Source organism: Phialemonium atrogriseum, assembly GCF_030411735.1.
Source record: "Phialemonium atrogriseum strain 8032-3 unplaced genomic scaffold QBC33scaffold_24, whole genome shotgun sequence".
Lineage (NCBI taxonomy): Eukaryota > Fungi > Ascomycota > Sordariomycetes > Cephalothecales > Cephalothecaceae > Phialemonium > Phialemonium atrogriseum.
In genome coordinates, this window is record NW_026848161.1 from 97,614 (window position 1) to 113,872 (window position 16,259).

At 56.4% G+C, this 16,259-nt stretch overlaps 8 protein-coding genes across 8 annotated transcripts; 4 read left to right on the forward strand and 4 right to left on the reverse strand.

Annotated features, from left to right (window-relative positions):
* Positions 1–288: 288 nt before the first annotated feature.
* On the reverse strand, positions 289–1,468 carry QBC33DRAFT_547060 (uncharacterized protein). The gene is made up of 2 exons (XM_060428706.1): positions 1,173–1,468; positions 289–1,101 (listed from the first exon to the last, which is right to left on the reverse strand). Exons 1-2 carry the CDS (start codon positions 1,449–1,451, stop codon positions 490–492), a joined length of 891 nt encoding a protein of 296 aa, XP_060280595.1. The 5' UTR covers positions 1,452–1,468; the 3' UTR covers positions 289–489.
* Positions 1,469–2,026: 558 nt separating this feature from the next.
* Positions 2,027–3,722, forward strand: QBC33DRAFT_197619 (uncharacterized protein). Its single transcript, XM_060422552.1, has 2 exons — positions 2,027–2,195; positions 2,253–3,722. The coding sequence occupies exon 2, from the start codon at positions 2,279–2,281 to the stop codon at positions 3,617–3,619; it is 1,341 nt and encodes a 446-aa protein (XP_060280596.1). The 5' UTR covers positions 2,027–2,195; positions 2,253–2,278; the 3' UTR covers positions 3,620–3,722.
* A 1,305-nt stretch (positions 3,723–5,027) lies between these two features.
* Positions 5,028–6,974, forward strand: QBC33DRAFT_547062 (uncharacterized protein). Its single transcript, XM_060428707.1, has one exon. It carries the CDS (start codon positions 5,415–5,417, stop codon positions 6,690–6,692), a length of 1,278 nt encoding a protein of 425 aa, XP_060280597.1. The 5' UTR covers positions 5,028–5,414; the 3' UTR covers positions 6,693–6,974.
* A 278-nt stretch (positions 6,975–7,252) lies between these two features.
* On the forward strand, positions 7,253–8,518 carry QBC33DRAFT_547064 (hemerythrin HHE cation binding domain-containing protein). Its single transcript, XM_060428708.1, has 3 exons — positions 7,253–7,443; positions 7,519–7,998; positions 8,069–8,518. Exons 1-3 carry the CDS (start codon positions 7,369–7,371, stop codon positions 8,294–8,296), a joined length of 783 nt encoding a protein of 260 aa, XP_060280598.1. The 5' UTR covers positions 7,253–7,368; the 3' UTR covers positions 8,297–8,518.
* Positions 8,519–8,626: 108 nt separating this feature from the next.
* QBC33DRAFT_457248 (uncharacterized protein) lies at positions 8,627–9,046 on the reverse strand (the record flags this gene model as incomplete). Its single annotated transcript, XM_060424849.1, has 1 exon — positions 8,627–9,046. A coding segment is annotated over one exon (420 nt), but the record flags the coding sequence as incomplete, so codon positions are not given.
* A 469-nt stretch (positions 9,047–9,515) lies between these two features.
* QBC33DRAFT_547068 (uncharacterized protein) lies at positions 9,516–10,780 on the forward strand. Its single transcript, XM_060428709.1, has 3 exons — positions 9,516–9,868; positions 9,951–10,346; positions 10,402–10,780. Exons 1-3 carry the CDS (start codon positions 9,806–9,808, stop codon positions 10,498–10,500), a joined length of 558 nt encoding a protein of 185 aa, XP_060280600.1. The 5' UTR covers positions 9,516–9,805; the 3' UTR covers positions 10,501–10,780.
* QBC33DRAFT_594971 (uncharacterized protein) lies at positions 10,502–12,571 on the reverse strand (the record flags this gene model as incomplete). Its single annotated transcript, XM_060431802.1, has 5 exons — positions 10,502–11,589; positions 11,678–12,060; positions 12,117–12,184; positions 12,249–12,285; positions 12,350–12,571. 5 exons carry the CDS (start codon positions 12,569–12,571, stop codon positions 10,935–10,937), a joined length of 1,365 nt encoding a protein of 454 aa, XP_060280601.1. The 3' UTR covers positions 10,502–10,934.
* Positions 12,572–13,252: 681 nt separating this feature from the next.
* QBC33DRAFT_547077 (uncharacterized protein) lies at positions 13,253–15,526 on the reverse strand. Its single transcript, XM_060428710.1, has 3 exons — positions 14,374–15,526; positions 13,797–14,309; positions 13,253–13,634 (listed from the first exon to the last, which is right to left on the reverse strand). Exons 1-3 carry the CDS (start codon positions 15,299–15,301, stop codon positions 13,588–13,590), a joined length of 1,488 nt encoding a protein of 495 aa, XP_060280602.1. The 5' UTR covers positions 15,302–15,526; the 3' UTR covers positions 13,253–13,587.
* Positions 15,527–16,259: the final 733 nt, after the last annotated feature.

Consider the following 16,259-nt stretch of genomic DNA (forward strand, 5'->3'; position numbering starts at 1 on the left):
TCCTGTGGCTACGTACCTAGGTACCTATGCATGAATGTTCACATTCCTCCACTTCTTTTCCCAGCCTCTGAGGCCCAGTGATGAAGAAGGGGTGAAAACGCCTGAGATTGGGCACCTCCCCAGGCACACTTCCTATTTTGGGCGAGGGTGAGTGAGGCCGTTGGAACGGCCCAACTGCAAGCTGTGGCATATCCTGCACGACTGAAGTTCGAAGAAAGAGGCCAAATCCGCAGGCTGGTCCAAGGCGGATTTCGCCTTGTGCACCAACACATGCAAGTCTAAATCAACCCCATCATCATCCTCGGGCCTTTTCTCTGTTGGAACTGACCAACTGCATTGTGTCCAACAGACCGGGCGTTTTAGAGAATGAAATGTCGTTACGAAAATCTCTCTATGGAAAAAAACATGCCTGCTAATATTCAGCACCCTTCTATGCTTCACCCAAAATATGTGACCCATCTCTTCTACTGCGTCAGATGGTAGACTTGGCTATGACCTCAGAATCGCTTCAGCTTTCCTTGGTCCATAGAGTTGCTTCGCCCACCCAAAGCCACCCGGATGGACAATATCTGAGAAATCTATTAGGACTCCTTGCTTCCAGTTCTTCTCAAGCGGCGACTCCGCAAAACTAAACCCTGCAAGGTAGAAAAAGTCTCCCACTTGCTCGACGACAGTAGGGTCATTTTCGCCATCCTCAATATATTCGTAGACAATGGCAAGGTACTCCTTGTCAAGGGAAAACGAGCGGGGTTCCTTGCTGACAACGATGGACGGTGGCCTTGTTCTCCTGGGCATGTCGAGAAACACCTGGCCACTGAATCTCAGCCAGCCATAGCATTTCGTTATGCGAGGGATTGACTGGATCTGAGTCAAGTTGGAACCTTGTGCAACTTGTTCGACTGGGCAAGATTCACCAGAAAATGCAAGAAGGTTGGCCATAGCCTCGTCCTTGCTTCTCGGGTTAGGGTTGACCAAAATTGGATTTGATTCTGCATTGGCCTGCTCTACAGCAGCCTCAATTATTTGGAGAAGCGCATTGTTCTGGCATTCTCGCTGGGCGGAGTAGCAATCGTGACGACTAGGCGGCTCCGCATCCCAGAACTATGGGAAGGAAAGGGTAAGCAGGAAAATCCTGGCGCTTGGCAAGTAGCTTGAGAAGAGAGTTGACTTACCACCTTGAGGGCAAACGGCCCTTGGTCCCCAAAATTGACCCGCCAGACACACCCATCCAGGCCACCATCAAGGATTTTTGCATGCTTCCAGGAAACCGAGTTCAGATCAAAGGGGCATTTGCGAAGTCGTGGTGTCTTGAGATCGGAGAGTGCACGACTCGGAGGACCATCCATGACAGTGTCATCAAGGAACGGCTCCGCTTGCAATCTCAGCCTGATTGCAGAAGGCCGTCCCCTGGACGCGGCCTGGAGGCGTTTTGCGGCCGCTGCGTATGACATGGCTGATGAGGTGTGTGAGGTGAGGGTGCAAGAAGGTTGTTGGAGGGCAGCTGGAGATATGGGGACAGAGTCACGTGCTCCTGGACGACAAACACTGTTGGAACCACAATCTCGCCAGGCAGCACAGCTCAGAGCCCTGCTTGATTAAATAGACAGCGTGCTAACACCCTTGCTGTGACGAGACGCGTAGCCAACAGCAAGATGCGGCACAGCCAACATTAGCCCCATGATGTTGCAGACGGGGTTTCCCCTCACGGCCAACCGATGTCTGGCGACCAGGGATAAATATGCACTGTTCGAAGTTTGAAAGCCCCCTTGCGGTTCCCGCAAGCCATCGTTGGAACTTTCGGGGGTAAGGCATAAACGATGGGTCCCGCATAACTCGATGATATGGGCATATGCGTGGCGCTAGAATTCTAGCTCACTAGGCTGGAATCACCACGAAAGTTGAGGCGAGATATCCGCACCTCGAACGGCCCTTTCGTTGGACCCTTGACGTCGAAGTTCGACCATGGAGGCAGCCAACCAGCTGTGCGCTATGAGTTACCTGGATGTTGACTGGAAATAATGGATGGCAAGAGAGATATAAGCTGGTTGATATCCCTTCTCACCCTGGGGCCTCATGATCGCAAGTGCTCAAACTCTTAACTTTACATTGTCTACACTCCATCGTCTTCAAGCAGTCTCCCCTCTCCCCCTAACCCTCCACCTTTTTGCCTTCAAACTTAGATTGAAGCCTCTCCCGTGAGTATCCAAGCCGTACACAGAATTTAGCCGTTGGAACCTAACAATCAAGTTTAGGGGGAGAGTACGGGTGCAGTGCCAAGATGGTCACTCTCCTCCACGCCCTTACGAGGGCCAATCCCCGGCCCAATACCCAGGATGTGAGTCCCGGCATCAACACAACTGTCCGCGGCTCCATCCTGCCCGACACATGGATTCCATGGACCGACTTCAATTACGACACTCTGACCAGCATCTTCGAGGGGGAACTTGGCGGACAGTACGAGGGTGATCCAGATCCAGACCCTCTACCTCTTGACCTGCGCATCTGCAACGAGGACACCCTCCAAACTGTCTTGCAACGATTCATCATGCCAACCGTCAACTACTCCCTACATGGCCAAGCCGGCGGCTGCCATTACGGACCAGGCAGTCGGTGCGCGGTCGATATTAAGCCTGACTGGTCTTGTATAGCCCACGGACAATACATCAATGTGGTCCCAGGGGACACGAAACTCAGCGCCAAGTGGTGGCCTAACATGAGTGAGTCACGGTCGTCAGGAGTCTTCCATGAATGGCAGAAGGTTGTGGGCCAGGTCTCCAAGTACATGGCATACAGCACTGTCAGGTACGGCTTCATCATTACAGACGCGAGTCTCGTTGCTCTTAGGATCACCCGTCTTGCCACCAGCCCAGGCCTGACCGCCGGACGTCTCCAGAGGGCGACTGCTGGCGGTGGTCACCGGATAAATTTTTCCGGCCTATCGATAGGGGAAGAATCATCATTCGCCGACGAATCGTCACTCGCCAACGAATCATCATTCGCTGACGTGGACCCGTTGGATTGGGAGTACCAGCCCCCTGAGTACGCGGTCATCCCCTGTGGCAACTCCGGCACTGGCCGGCTTACCGTGAAGCTTGCCCTCTGGTGCTTGGCCATGATGTCGGCAAATGGCGACAACTTCCTCGACCTTTCCTATCCCGGTCTTGACACCTGGCGCAAGGCTGAGAAGGGGTATGTCCACAACACTTCGGGCGCCATCAAACGACGCCTACACAGAGACGATGATGTCCACCAAGAGCCAGACCCCGAACGAGCCGCCAGACAGGCCGCCCAAGCCGGGCCGAGCGTGTACGCAGAAGAGCCAGAGGAGGGCGACGCCGGCAGAGTCGACGATTGCGTGCCGCAGTTCAGCCAGACTGCAGTGGCCTCCGGCGAGGGTAATGCCCACAGCGGCGATGGCAACGAAGAAGAAGAGGAAGTGCCAGCGCCGAAGCTGAAGACCGTCGAGATAAAGAGGCGCAGATCTGATAAGACGCTTTACTTCGTGGACGCCAAGGGAAAGGAGGTGGACACTAGGAAATCGAAGTGGACCACAGTGCCGGGGGGATACCAACTCCGGGGCAAGAAGCACACCTATTTTACCAAGTCGTTCCCCATCTAACCTGTCGCTCTCTGAGGCTCGCCTTTCCCTGCAACGGAGATCATCACACATTTCTTCCTGTTCCCTGCTTTTCGGATTGCCCCGTTTGCCATCCTCGCTCCCTTTCCCCCCTTTTCCCCCCTGAGTTTTTCTTTCTCCTTCTTGCGTTTACCCTCAGGTGCTAAGTCCTGCGCCCTATCCTCCTCTTCATCAATATGCTATTTCTTTATTTAGTCAACATTGCTTCGATTTTCCCTTTGTGTTCTTCATTAGTATTTTGCGCTATGTTCTTGATCTTCTTAGTCTCCTTGGGTTTCTCCTCTCTAATAATAACTCCGTCTTTATGTTTATGACTAGGTAGGCATGGATTTGGCAGATTGACAGACTTTGCGCCAGGCGCGACTCCCCATGGAAGGTTGATCATCAGGAAAAGAAAACTGATATAGACTTATAGACTGAGAGTAGTCGCTCATTTACATCCACTCTAAGTCACCAACTTATCCCACAACAACCACTGTATATGTGTGTCGCTTGACTCTCGTAAGGAAGATATGTTGCTGCGGTTTACCTTGTGAAGTTTCCGTGTTGAACTTCCATTTTCTTCTGTTAGATAAGCTGAGATAACTTAGCGTTTGGTGCGTTGCAATTCCTTGCAGTATCCTGGGCTCAAGGATATATGCTTCCCATGCGCCCTGTAATCAGTTCCTTTGCCTGCCCGTCGCGCATCAATAGGTAGTATAGCTAGCTACATACACGTTTATCGTGGCCGCGGTACCGGAAGCCCGACCATATTCTCCCCTTTGAGAGAACTCAGGTCGAGGATGTTCTCCTTGCAAGCTTTGCGGAACCATCTTGGAAAGTCTCCTCTCCAATCAATCCCATCGCCGCAGGATGCTTCGCTTCAGCTTGGCCCACGCATTCGAGCGTTTTTAGCTTTATTAATGCTAAGTCCTGCAAACTGTCCTCCTCTTGATCAACATTCTATTCCGTTCTCTAACCAACGTTGTTTCTGTCTTTTTCTATCCTGTGCTCTTCACGGTATTTCGCGCCACAAGAAAAGAAAACTGATATAGGCACACTCGCTCATTTACGTCCGCTCTAAGGCCACCTGCCTGTCCCACAACAACCGCTGTGTACTACTTGACTGTCGTAAGGAAGATGCTAACTAGTCAAAAATTGATGCTTTTCATACAAGATACTTCAGAAACTTGCTTACATCCCACCTTTTATAATTATCCTCCAAACTCTTCTCACATATCCGGAAGATTCCTTCCTCGGGATAGCTTGCATGTCTTCGCTGAGGGTCTCCGAGAGACTGCGATGAGAACATGAAAGAACCAGCCAGCTTGATAAAACATAACTGCTGCTCGTTGGTAGTTTTAATATCATCGTTCGGGTAACTAATTACCTACTTTAATTTCACCCCTCTCTTCCGTCCTCATCCTGCCTACTCCCCAGTCCCCTGACATCATCTTAGATTGGATACACGTGATGTATTTGCATCGTCTTGAGTGTGTGTGTCTGGTCCATCCAATGCCAAGCCACGTCGATCGCGGGGTGCGATGCGCGAGGATTGGGTCGGGGGGTGCCTCGCCTGCATGCACTGCCTTTCTCCAGTGTAACTACAGCCCCAGGCTCCCGATGCTGCCGATCCACGCACGCGGGACGGTGGCGCGGGTGGCACTCTTGACTGAGTGGGATACTTAAGGAAACCAAGCTCCACCTCCCATACTCGTACCTTCTTCTATTTTATCTTCATTGAAGAAGTCTCAATTATGATATCATCCAGTCCATCCACCTCTCGATTCCATCTCGTATGTTAACCTACTCACTCATCGCAGCTTCGACTCTCTCAACCGCAGCGGCGGCCTACCCCGTCAACGCCTATAACGGCTACGGCCCCGATGTGCTCTGCGTGTATCCCCTCTCCGGGGCTTACGCTCCTCTCCAGCGCATCCTCTACTATGCCCTCCTAGCATACGGCGTCCTGGGCCGTCGCCAGCCATGGCTCGTCACCGGTGCCCTCGCCAGCTCCATGTCCTACGGCGGCGCAGCGGCCATCCACTCCGTCGTCCTGGTGACGAGGGCCCGGTCTCAGTACGCGCTCGACCTGGACATCTACGGCGTCTTCGCCATCACGTCGGCGGGCGTCATGCTCACGGCGCCGCTGCTGGCCTTTTCGACGACCCTGCGCACCGTCGGGAATGAAGTCCGGACAATCATCATGCTGTGGGCTTCCCTGATGCTGCTTGGCGCCATCCTCGCCGTCTGTGCCATCTATGCAAAGGATCACTTCATGGAGGCCCCTACCTGCCTTCCTCCGGGGGTTACCGTGTTATCTGCCGCCGCCTCTCTCCTGGAGAGTCCGACCGATAACTGCACCTACGCATGCTTCCCCCAAGAGCATCCGCTTCTCCGCCGGCCGACCGACATCATGGCGTGGCCGAACAAGACGGATCCGGCTCAGTCCGTCACGGGCGTCTTCCTCCCCACCCTCTCTTCTGCCATCCCCCTTGCTCTTATATACTTGGTCACCTATCTCATCCGGAAGCGGCGGGGCGATCCGTGTCCTGCCACCAACCACGCCACCTCGCCCCCGGGACTGGCGAGACTCGAGCTGGGCTGGATTGGCGACTGGCTTCGGCGGAGACGGCATGATCGTGCGTCTTCGGCTGCCGGGTCGCCGGCCCGCGCACAGGGTCGGGCGGATCGGCGTTTCAAGTTCCGGGCGGCATTCCAATACTACTGCGTCCTCGTCTCCTTCGGCGCGTTTGTCGCCAATACGATTCTGAACGAGGTTCGGCTCCAGCCACTGCCTGCGGACGAGATGCCGTACGAAGTCGGGCAGTGGGCTCCCTGGGTCAGTGTCCTGCTGGTGGTGGTTGCGCAGATCATCAACCATTTCTCAGGGAAGAGACGGAGGAGGGAGAGCATGCGGGACGAAGAGGGGGATATCTGTGCGCGGCAGCTGACTGGTTCGACATTACATCGGCAGTCTACGGTGGGATCGGGCGAGGCGAGCAAGGATATGGCATTCGAGCTGAGGAGATCAGATACCGGAGAGTCCGATTTTAAGCGGAGGAACAGTTTCTGATTGGTTTTTTTCCGTTCATTTGGTTTCTCGATTCTTCTTCCCTTTCGCTTGGATACCTGTCAGGAACGCCACCCAAACAATGCCTCTTCAGCTCCTCTATATTTTACCAAGCCACAACCAACACCTGATATATGATTGGCTGTACCCTGGTTGTTGGTGCTGGCGAGCACAGGGTAGCGTAGGGGTTTTAGTTCTTACTCAGATCAAAGCTGGCCGCTGGCGATGAAGACCTTTGCTTTCATCCGCCCCCTTGTTGCTTGCTGGATTAAGTCTTCTCAAACACGCAGCAGGCAATAATCAAGGCCTATCATTTAAATTGCCACCCCTGCGGATATATTGTGACGGAGACAATACTGCCAGCAACGACAGACCCAAGTCCTCCACGATGGCCTCCTTGGCATGAGTGGCTAAGCGTTATTATCCCCTCCCCCATTGGTCACCCTACAAGTCAGCTCTCAGCCCTAATGTCTGACAGCAGGACTTGGCAATGCCTGTTATTCAGGGTCCTTATTCAGGCCCCGTCTTATGGGGCCTCCCATTATTGGGTACAAACGACCACGGAGGGAATATAAAGTAGGGATGGTGTCCTTTGGGATATTCTTGACATTGCCTCCCTCAGCGTTTCCATTTTTTCCTTTGTGATATCCCCTGATACCCAGACCTCTCCTCTCGCGCAATGGCACCAACCTACGCCGACCATCCCTTCCCCCTCATCCCCACGCCCGTCTTCCTCAAGGGCAAGGATGCCAAGGTTAGCATTTTCTTGCGACCCATTTTGCCGCCGCGCCCTGCTACCCAAAGACCTTCGTCTCTAACCTCCCCACAGATAGATTTCTTCGACCGCTGTGCCTCCGAGATGGCCTGCGTCCACAACATGGTGTCGAGGGGTCTCAACGCCATCTACCTCCAGGCACCACACATCCAGGCCAAAGACGAGAAGGCCTTCTGCACATTCATCACCCACTGGTACAACCTCCTGCATTTACACCACGCCGGTGAGGAGGAAGACTTCTTCCCGACTATCGAGAAGATGGCGGGCGAGAAGGGCATCATGGAGCACAACGTGGACCAGCACCACGCCTTCCTGGGCGGCTTCGAGGCCCTCGGCAGCTACGCCAAGGCCTGTGCAGCGGGCGATCAGAAGTACGACGGCCGCAAGGTCGTCGAGATGATTGACGGGTTCGGCAGCGAGCTGTCGCAGCACCTCGCCGACGAGATTCCCACAATCGAGGGGCTGCGGCGGTTCGGCGAGGAAAAGATGGCCGGCCTGACGGCGGTTTTAGATAGGGAAGGCGAGAGGAATCAGGTGAGTGTTCCTTGGTCTCTCTCCAATTCCCACACAAAATGCTGATGACGGAGCGGGGGCCCTGACGCAGAAAAACCTCGGCATTATGGGCTTGTGTGCCTGCTATGCCATGCTGGACATCCACTACGAGGACGACCTCTGGATCAACTGGCCACCGGCTCCGGGTGTCGTGAAGTTCGTGTGCAGGAACGTCGTCTGGCGGCTCAATGCCGACATGCTCAAATTCGGAGCTGTCGACAAGGATGGGAAGATGAAGCCCCTGTACGCCGTCCCACAGGAAACTGAGGGGACTGCCTAAGGGGCCTTTCTCCAGAGAATGTCGACGCTCCATTGTATCTTGTTGTGCGATCCCGGTATAGAGCGGAGGAGTTCGGTGTCCGTCCTTTTTTCCTCTTGTGCTTCAGGATATAAGAAAATCTCCGCCTAGGCGTGAACTATTAGATGTACCGTATATACGTATATACATACATACTAGATATCAAGTTAGTTGATTTACCGAAAAAATACTTGATACCATCTACCAAGACAGCCGAATCTCGCTGCGAATACTGCGAGCCATTTCCAAACTCCCCGCCTTCCAAGCACACACGCAGCCAAGTTCAACCCTCGGTGAACGCCAGTCCATAAGTCACAGCAAGAGGCCGTATAATTTCGTAAACTCCTCTGTATCCACAGCAGGGCACTGCCGCGCCGCATCCCGCGCCGCCTCCTTCGCACCGCACATGTAGTCCCCCAACCCGCCCACATCCCTCCCCCTAACAAGCCAAAACGAGACCTCGCACCCCTCCCCCCGCAGCGCATCCACAGCGCCCTGCAACTTAACCCACAAGTCCCGATTAGCGATGCGCCTCCCCCCCGGCCCCCGCGCCCTCCCCCTCTTCACCCGCCAACCCCTCGCCGCCCACGCCAGCAGCAGCCTCGTCGCCCCCTCGGCCACGTACGCCAGGTCCGTCAGCACCACCACCCGCCTCCAGCCCTCGCGGCCCCACGCCCGGAACTGCAGCGCCGCGATCGCCGCCCGCAGCTTAGCCCGGTTCGACGTGTGCTCCGCCTCGGCGCCGCCGGGGCCGCGCCTCTCGAACCGAAACGAGACGACCCCGCCGCCGCCGCCGCCGTCCGGGGTGCCGGCACCGACGAGCCGGGCGCAGGCGCCGGCGTCCAATAAAGTCGCCGTCGCAGCCCGCGTCAGCAGGCCGGGGGGGACGCGCGCCGTCGAGTAGCGGAACGAGCAGCAGCCCGATGGCTCGAGGTCCCCGAGAGGTGACACGGATGCTGTCGATGGAGGGGAATGCTCTACACCCGCGAGAGGCACCTGAGAGATGAGATGGGTTTAAGTGTTCGCTGCAGTGTGGAGACAAGGGGAGGAAAGCTCCACAGCAATGGAGCTCTCCCCGCCCTGCGACCCGAATTCCTGGTTCTGGGCTCCCCCACGCTGATGACGGGTAGCCAATCGCACTATTTCGGGGAGGGGTGCATGGTATTGACCCCCACATCGATTATCATGTGCGATTGTACTACAGCAGAGGTCGAATCAAGCAGTAGAGCATCGAAACGCACCAAATACAGATGATCGTGATGTTCCAAGAATGGAGTTGGGGAGGAATAAGTCGATGCAGACATGCCTTTCGGGGTCGATGACGCTCAGGTATGTACTTTGGCCAGGTTACACCTTATTTCTCGCCTCATCTTGATGTCATCCCGTATTGATCAGCGGCATCCTTTGCAACTCATCCCTCGTCCCATTTCTCTCATCCGTGGCATGCTTTATCCCAAGACCCTCACTCTCTTTTGAGAAAACGTTGTGAAGATGATTCCCAAGGAAGAGATACCATCAGTAATAACGGCGGCCGACCAGACTCCAACAGAAGAGGTACCCTTAGCTTCCCCGATTAATCTCCTTATTTGAAACCGGGCGGCACCCGGCACAACCACTAACGCAGCGTCTCTCACAGCGCAACATCGCCCTCTGCAAGGAGTACATGGGCATCGCCTACTCTCCGTCGGCCAACCACGGCGCCGAGTCCGTCGCGCACCTGTGCCACGCGGACGCCTGGTTCTGGGCGCCCGCGACGTTCCCGGGGTGCCGGACGCCGATGGACTACGCCGACTCGCACGCGGCGGTGATGGCGAGCGTGGCGGACCTGCGGATCGTGCGCTTCGACCAGGCCTGGGCCAAGGGCGGCCACGTGCTGCTGAGGTACACCGCCGAGGGGAGCCATTGCGGGAAGCCGTATAAGGGGATCGAGGCTACGGGCCGGCATGCGCGGTGGAGCGCCGCGGCGATTTTTGAGGTGGAGGAGGGGAGGATTCGGAGCTTTACGAAGGACTGGGATCAGAAGACGATGCAGGTCAGTAATGTGTTTGTGTGATGGTCTGTCTCCGCGCGCTAAACTTCTGAGACAGATCCAGTTGGGGTGGGCTCCGGTCAAGGAGAGTAGCGACCCTCGCTGGAACGCGGATGCCCTTGCGAATCCCGAGAAGGCTCAGAAAGAAAAGGAGTAAGCTGGGACGGCCAAGTTGAAAGCTTGCCTCTCCCTTGAGATCGCTGAGATGATTTCCGGCGAAGCAACCTGCCTCTGAATAGGGGCAAGTATGGGTAAGGAAGGTGTGGCCGTGGGGATGCTAGATTTGGCAAAGTTAAATTATGTACAGCATATATAGGTACAACAGATACGATGATGTATCGTCAAGCATCACACCAGCAGTCATGAAGAACCCACCCTGGGTATCCAAGTAACCCTTGACCTGTGTGTGTGCAAGACCGGCGCCAATGCAACAACCCCAAAAGAAACAGCCCTCAACCAGCCAGCTCAAAGGTATTCCTCTCCAAGCAGGCCCCCGGATTTCCAGCCGGAAAGGACCACACGTTTTGTTAGACCCTGCCCAATACCAAAGCGGCGTGCCCGCACCTCCAGCCGTAGTCACCGCTTGAACCATTACCACATCAAACATCCCGATCCCGATGCCTGCCGCGGGGGAAACGAGTGTTGTCCCCTCAACCCCGCGTCGCCAGCCTCCGTCGTAACCAGCACAGTCCGCGTAACCTGTATCGAGAGCCTCCGCGTGTGCGTCCGCGGCGGCGCCATGAGCCGCCAAACTCCCATGTCCTCCCCCCCGGCGAGGCCCTTCTCCTCGTCCACGCGCCGCTGGCCGAGCACGTCGTCATCGTCAGCGTCCAGCAGCGGCCCGTCATCCTCTTCGCTGTCTTCCATCCACGGCAGGCGGCCGCTCTTCTTGGCGGTTCTGCTGATGCGCTCCAGCATCGGCCCGGCGGACACGGGCGTCGGGGAGCGGGCCGAGTTTGCATTGATGGCGGCGGCGGTGGCGGTGGTGGTGGCGGGGCCGTTGGTCTGTTGGTCGCGGCCGCGGTAGCGATTCTGGTCCTGGTGCTGGTACGGCGCAGTGGAGAGGAGGCGCGGGAACATGCGGGCGACCAGCGGCTTCAGGGTCATGACGCAGGCGCACGAGATGGCGGCGTTGACCTCGACGGCGCTCCAGTACAGCAGCTCGGCGTCGTAGCTGGCGTCGATGTTGGGCGTCGTCTCAACTCTGATGAGGGTGAGGAGGCGGAGGACTGAGACGATGCAGACGCTGGATTGGAGGGGAAGGGGGCTTTTTAGTCTCTTATACCCGGTGTTGTCACATGGGAACGGACGGAAAGTGGCGGAGGGGGACCTACAAGAACCCCAGCGTGAACACGCCGACGAGGGCATACTTCTGCCTTCGCGGCAGCCTAAGCCTCAGCAGCACTGGCAGCGGCAGCAGGACGATCAGGACTTCGGCAGCGATGTGCAGGCCTGTGTTCGTCCACCACAGGTTGAGCGGGTGGCAGTACACGTTGCCCTCGAGCGCGAGCTCCCAGCGCCAGAAGGCCTGGAGGGGCACGCAGGCTGTGCAAATGGTCGCAACGGTCCACAGCCCAATGATGATGACGATGAACAGCACGATCTGGCTCGCCAGTTTCGCCCAGCTGTAGGTGAATATCCGTCGGTAGAGCAGCAGGATCGAGATCTTGGTCATGGTCAGGGCGAGTGAGTAGAACAAGATTCCGTACCATGATGCCTGTGTTCGTCAGTCCAGGCAACTTCATCAGGGGGGCAAGACCAACGACTGCCTACCCTTGTTATCATAGGAACCTGTGCAGGGTCCAGCTGCCAGAGGTGCGTTCCCGAGCCTCGAATTGCCTCTGTTTATAGGGTTAGTCGACGTCTGTTCCATGTATAGGTAGACAGACAACTGGGGATACATACGTTCAATGGAACTAGCAGTGACTCCGCCGGCGAAGAGCTTCGAAACACACAAAGGGTCAGCTGAGCTTATAACCATGATTATCGGGCGGTGGCCGACATACAAGAGACAAGATGATGCACCAGTCCGTCGCACTGAGTACATGGAGGAGCCTCCCCCTAGTGTACAGCCGAAGCACGACGAAGAGCAGGGCGATCAGCCATGTGATAGAGGCACAAGCAATGATGTCTATTTGATGTGATCTACCGTTAGATTCAGGAAAGGAACTCCCATCTGTCGTGTTAAACGACAGCGTGGGGTTCGATGTGCTCAAGGCGTAATTCATTTCGTGTCCCAGGCGACGTCCAGGTCGCTTGAGTGTTGGTGAACGAGCCTCCTTCAGGTCATGGGTGAGAGCGTGTTGACGAGGTGACTGCCGGCTCTGAGAACACGGAAGGGCGAGAAGGGTGTGATATTAAACCATTGCCCTCCCGGCATCTATCGAGCCTAGAGCCGGGCAGTAGGAGGGAAAGCATTGATCACAAGCTGCCAATTCGTCCCTCCGCGAGGTCTAGAAATCCTGCCATTCTGGGAAGTAAGGAGGTAGATCAGGTTCGGTTGCCAAATCACAGGTTGCATCCCGGATGGCGGAGCTGCGTGAGGCAACGGCAGTCAAGCCTCCGGCAGTGCGGGCAAGGATGCCCGTGGATGCCCGTGGACCAAGTGGGAAAGGCCAGAACCAGCCCATTCTCGACCAAGGTTGCTTGACGGGGGTTGGAAAGGCCTGTGAAACAAAACCAAACCCTCCTTCGGAACCTGCCATCCTGCCTCTTGCGGGGAAGCAGACGTAGATTGGCTGGGGGCCATCCAATTGAATCCTGCAGGGGTTGACATGTGTCAAGCAAGACGTCAATCCCAGCATCCGTGCGTGAGGTCGATCAGCTATTTTATCCTGATCCTGATTCCTCTTGCGACTTACCTTCTGGTGCAGTTTAGATAGGTAGAGGACTTCGATTCGATTCTCAACGTCACAAACAAAATCTCTGAAACGCCAAAGTTGGACCACCATTTATTGTGCCTGCTCGTATGCAATTCACCCGTAACTGCCCCGATGTGTATCAAGAGTAGGAAAAAGGAAATTGTCATGCCATCGTAAGATACATAGAAACCTGTCTGATCCAGAGCAAACTGTAAGGCATCCTCTGTTACCCGGGATATCAAAAAAGAAGAAGAACAAGAAGAAGAAAGACCTTTCTGCAAGAAGATTCACTTGCTCGCCACGCTTCGCGTCGCCAAGGACCCGTGACACCAACCTAGTTTTACTCTCACCACTTTCCAAACCAAATATAGCCAACCCAAACCTCAAGTGAGCGTAGCCAACATAGCCTTCATAAGCTGCGGCGGCGGACCTGTTGACAAGAAAATCGGCACTGTTAGCCCACCATGTTCCCAAGAGGGATGAACAAGGCAAGACGAGAGAGAAATACACCCCCCGGGGAGACATCCTCGAAGGGGCAGAAGAAGCGCTCCGCACCTTTACCGATTCCTCGGCACGCTAATAGACATCCTACCTTTCTTGTCCTTCTCGATCCTGACCCCGCGGCTCGGCAGCTCCACCTTCTCGACCTCCTCCTCGTACAGCACCAGCTCCCCGGTGGGCAGCCTCTCCGCCCTGACGAGCTCGCCCCCGCCGCCGTAGCGCTCGCGCCTCGCGAGCTCGCGCTCCAGATCGCGGATCTCGGACCGGATCGACCGCTCCGACGTCGAGCCCCCACGGTGGTGCGAGTGGTGGTGGTGGTGGTGCGAGGCTTCGACGAGCGCCAGGGGCCCCACGGCGATCTCGTTGGAGACCTCGCGTGGGCGGGCGTCGACGACGACGGGTATGTGCGACGTCGCCGATGTCGAGTGCGAGCGGCGGGAGCTGCGGGAGGGCGACCTCCGCCGGATGACGGTCGTGTCCACGACCTCGAGCTGTGGCGGGTCGGCTGGGACTACCACGGCGGGTGGCGAGACGAATACTTCTTGGCGGCGCTCTTCGACGAACTCTTCGGTGTGCGAGCGGGCACTGGAAAGCTCCAAGTCGCCTAAAGATGAAGGTTAGTTTCTCGTTCCTGGTGACACATTTTCGCGTGGAGATGGTGGACTTGCTCTTCTTGTACTCTTCGCTCAGTTTGAGGAGATCATCGATGTTCACTTGGCCGAGAGCCTTCTGGACGACAATGGTGTGTCCCTCCTCCAGGTAAGGATAGTTGAGGTCGAGGAGGGCGCGCTTGGAAACAAGACGTGCGGGGATACGCGTCTTTCCCTTCTTGGGGTACTCGCTCTTAACCGACGTCCCGCCGCCGCTGCTGGCAGAGCTGCTCGATACACTAGACGACCGAGAGCTGCTCCTGGCGTGGGAGCGAGTGGCTCTGGACTCCCGGCTGCGGTCCCGCCTGCGCGTGCGGATTATCTCCTTCTCGCGAACTCGCTCGGGGTACGGGGGCCGGAAATCGTCGTCGCCAAAGTGGTCCGGATCGGAGACTCGGATCTCCTCGTGATACTCCCGGCCGCCGTACCTCGGCGGGGGCAGCCCCTTAGATCTGGGCAGAGGGATGGGTACGTAGGGAGGGGCGCGATAGTCATCTCTCCTCGCCGGAGGGCCGTACTCCTCGCGCTCGGGGTAGCCTCGTGGCCTGCGGTCGAAGGTATCCAAACTCGACTGGCGACGAAGAAGCATGCCGGGCCGCCTTGGTGGCGATGGGCTGCGGGCGTAGGTCCGCTCTCTATCAACCGTTACCCTCCGGTCGAAGTCGCTGCCAGGCGGCGAGCGGCGAGCAAGTCGAGGATCATCGTCGTAATACACTCGGCGTTCACGTCCGATGTCATCGTCGAAGGCTCGGCGGGGTGGTTCTTGACGGCGGACCGGTCCGCGCGGGGGCGGGCCCGTCCGGGAGTAGACGTGGTCGTCTTCTTCGAAGTGCGAGTGCGAATCGCTAAACTGGTCTCGGTCTCGCCCGTAATAGAAGCGATCCCTATCCCAGCGCTCGGCGCGGGGGAGGTCGGGGGCCGAGGTACGGTACGGATCGTGGGACATGATAGTACCGCAGAACTAGAAAGGCTGGAAGGTGGCTGCTACGGCAGAGCGAAATGACAAGCCAAACAAGGTGTTTGGCGAAGTATAATTTGAGCAACAATAGCGAAGAGAGGGAAAGTTTGGTTTTGAAGTTGGTGGTTCCGGTCTGGGATGACAAAACACTAGAAGAGGGGAGATGGAAAGAAAGTCCAAGGAACTGTGGCAGATGACGACAGAGGAACACCATTGCGGGGCAACAAGTTCAGGGGCTTTCCGCGCCTGGCGGGACTAAGTGGCCAATCACGAAGCAGTTCTGGACCCTTCTGATTCTGACCCTGGACTTGGCGTCTTTCTTTCCTGTGTCTGCTGCTTAACATGCTAACACTGCAGGTGATATTCCGGCTCGTCAACTGACTTTCTTACCTGCGCGAAACGAATGCCTGGTGGATGCAACAAGCATCGCGGGTTTGTGCGACGAGACAGACGAGAACATCAACTGATATGGACGCCTGCCCACACTCTCCCTACCCTGCGCCATGTTTCGGAGGGGTTGTCGGAAATCCCGGTCAGGGTACCCTTAGCCGACGGTGTGAGTTTGGACACTAACTAGATAAATGATCCCTTGGTGCCGATGAAGTTTAACCTCTGCCGACGAAGTTCAACGTCTACCGATGCCGTCTGCGAATAATGCATCTAGGCGCCCAACCTGACATTGGTTAATGCCCCAAGCTCTAGCAGGCTAGGCTCCCTCCCGTCCTGCACGATGATGTTGCACCGCGGCGGCGCAACACAGAGACACTTGGGAGAAGCCAGATCTAGCGTCTTCCGAAACCGCAGCAGCCGAGGCGAGGAGACGGCGGTGTGCACCTCGGCCTGCAATTTTGAGTGAAAGCCTCCCCGAGTCACATGGCCTTTATTAATGCGTGTCCAGACATCGAGGCCAATGATGTGGCTGTGCAATGAGACGACAACATGGGAT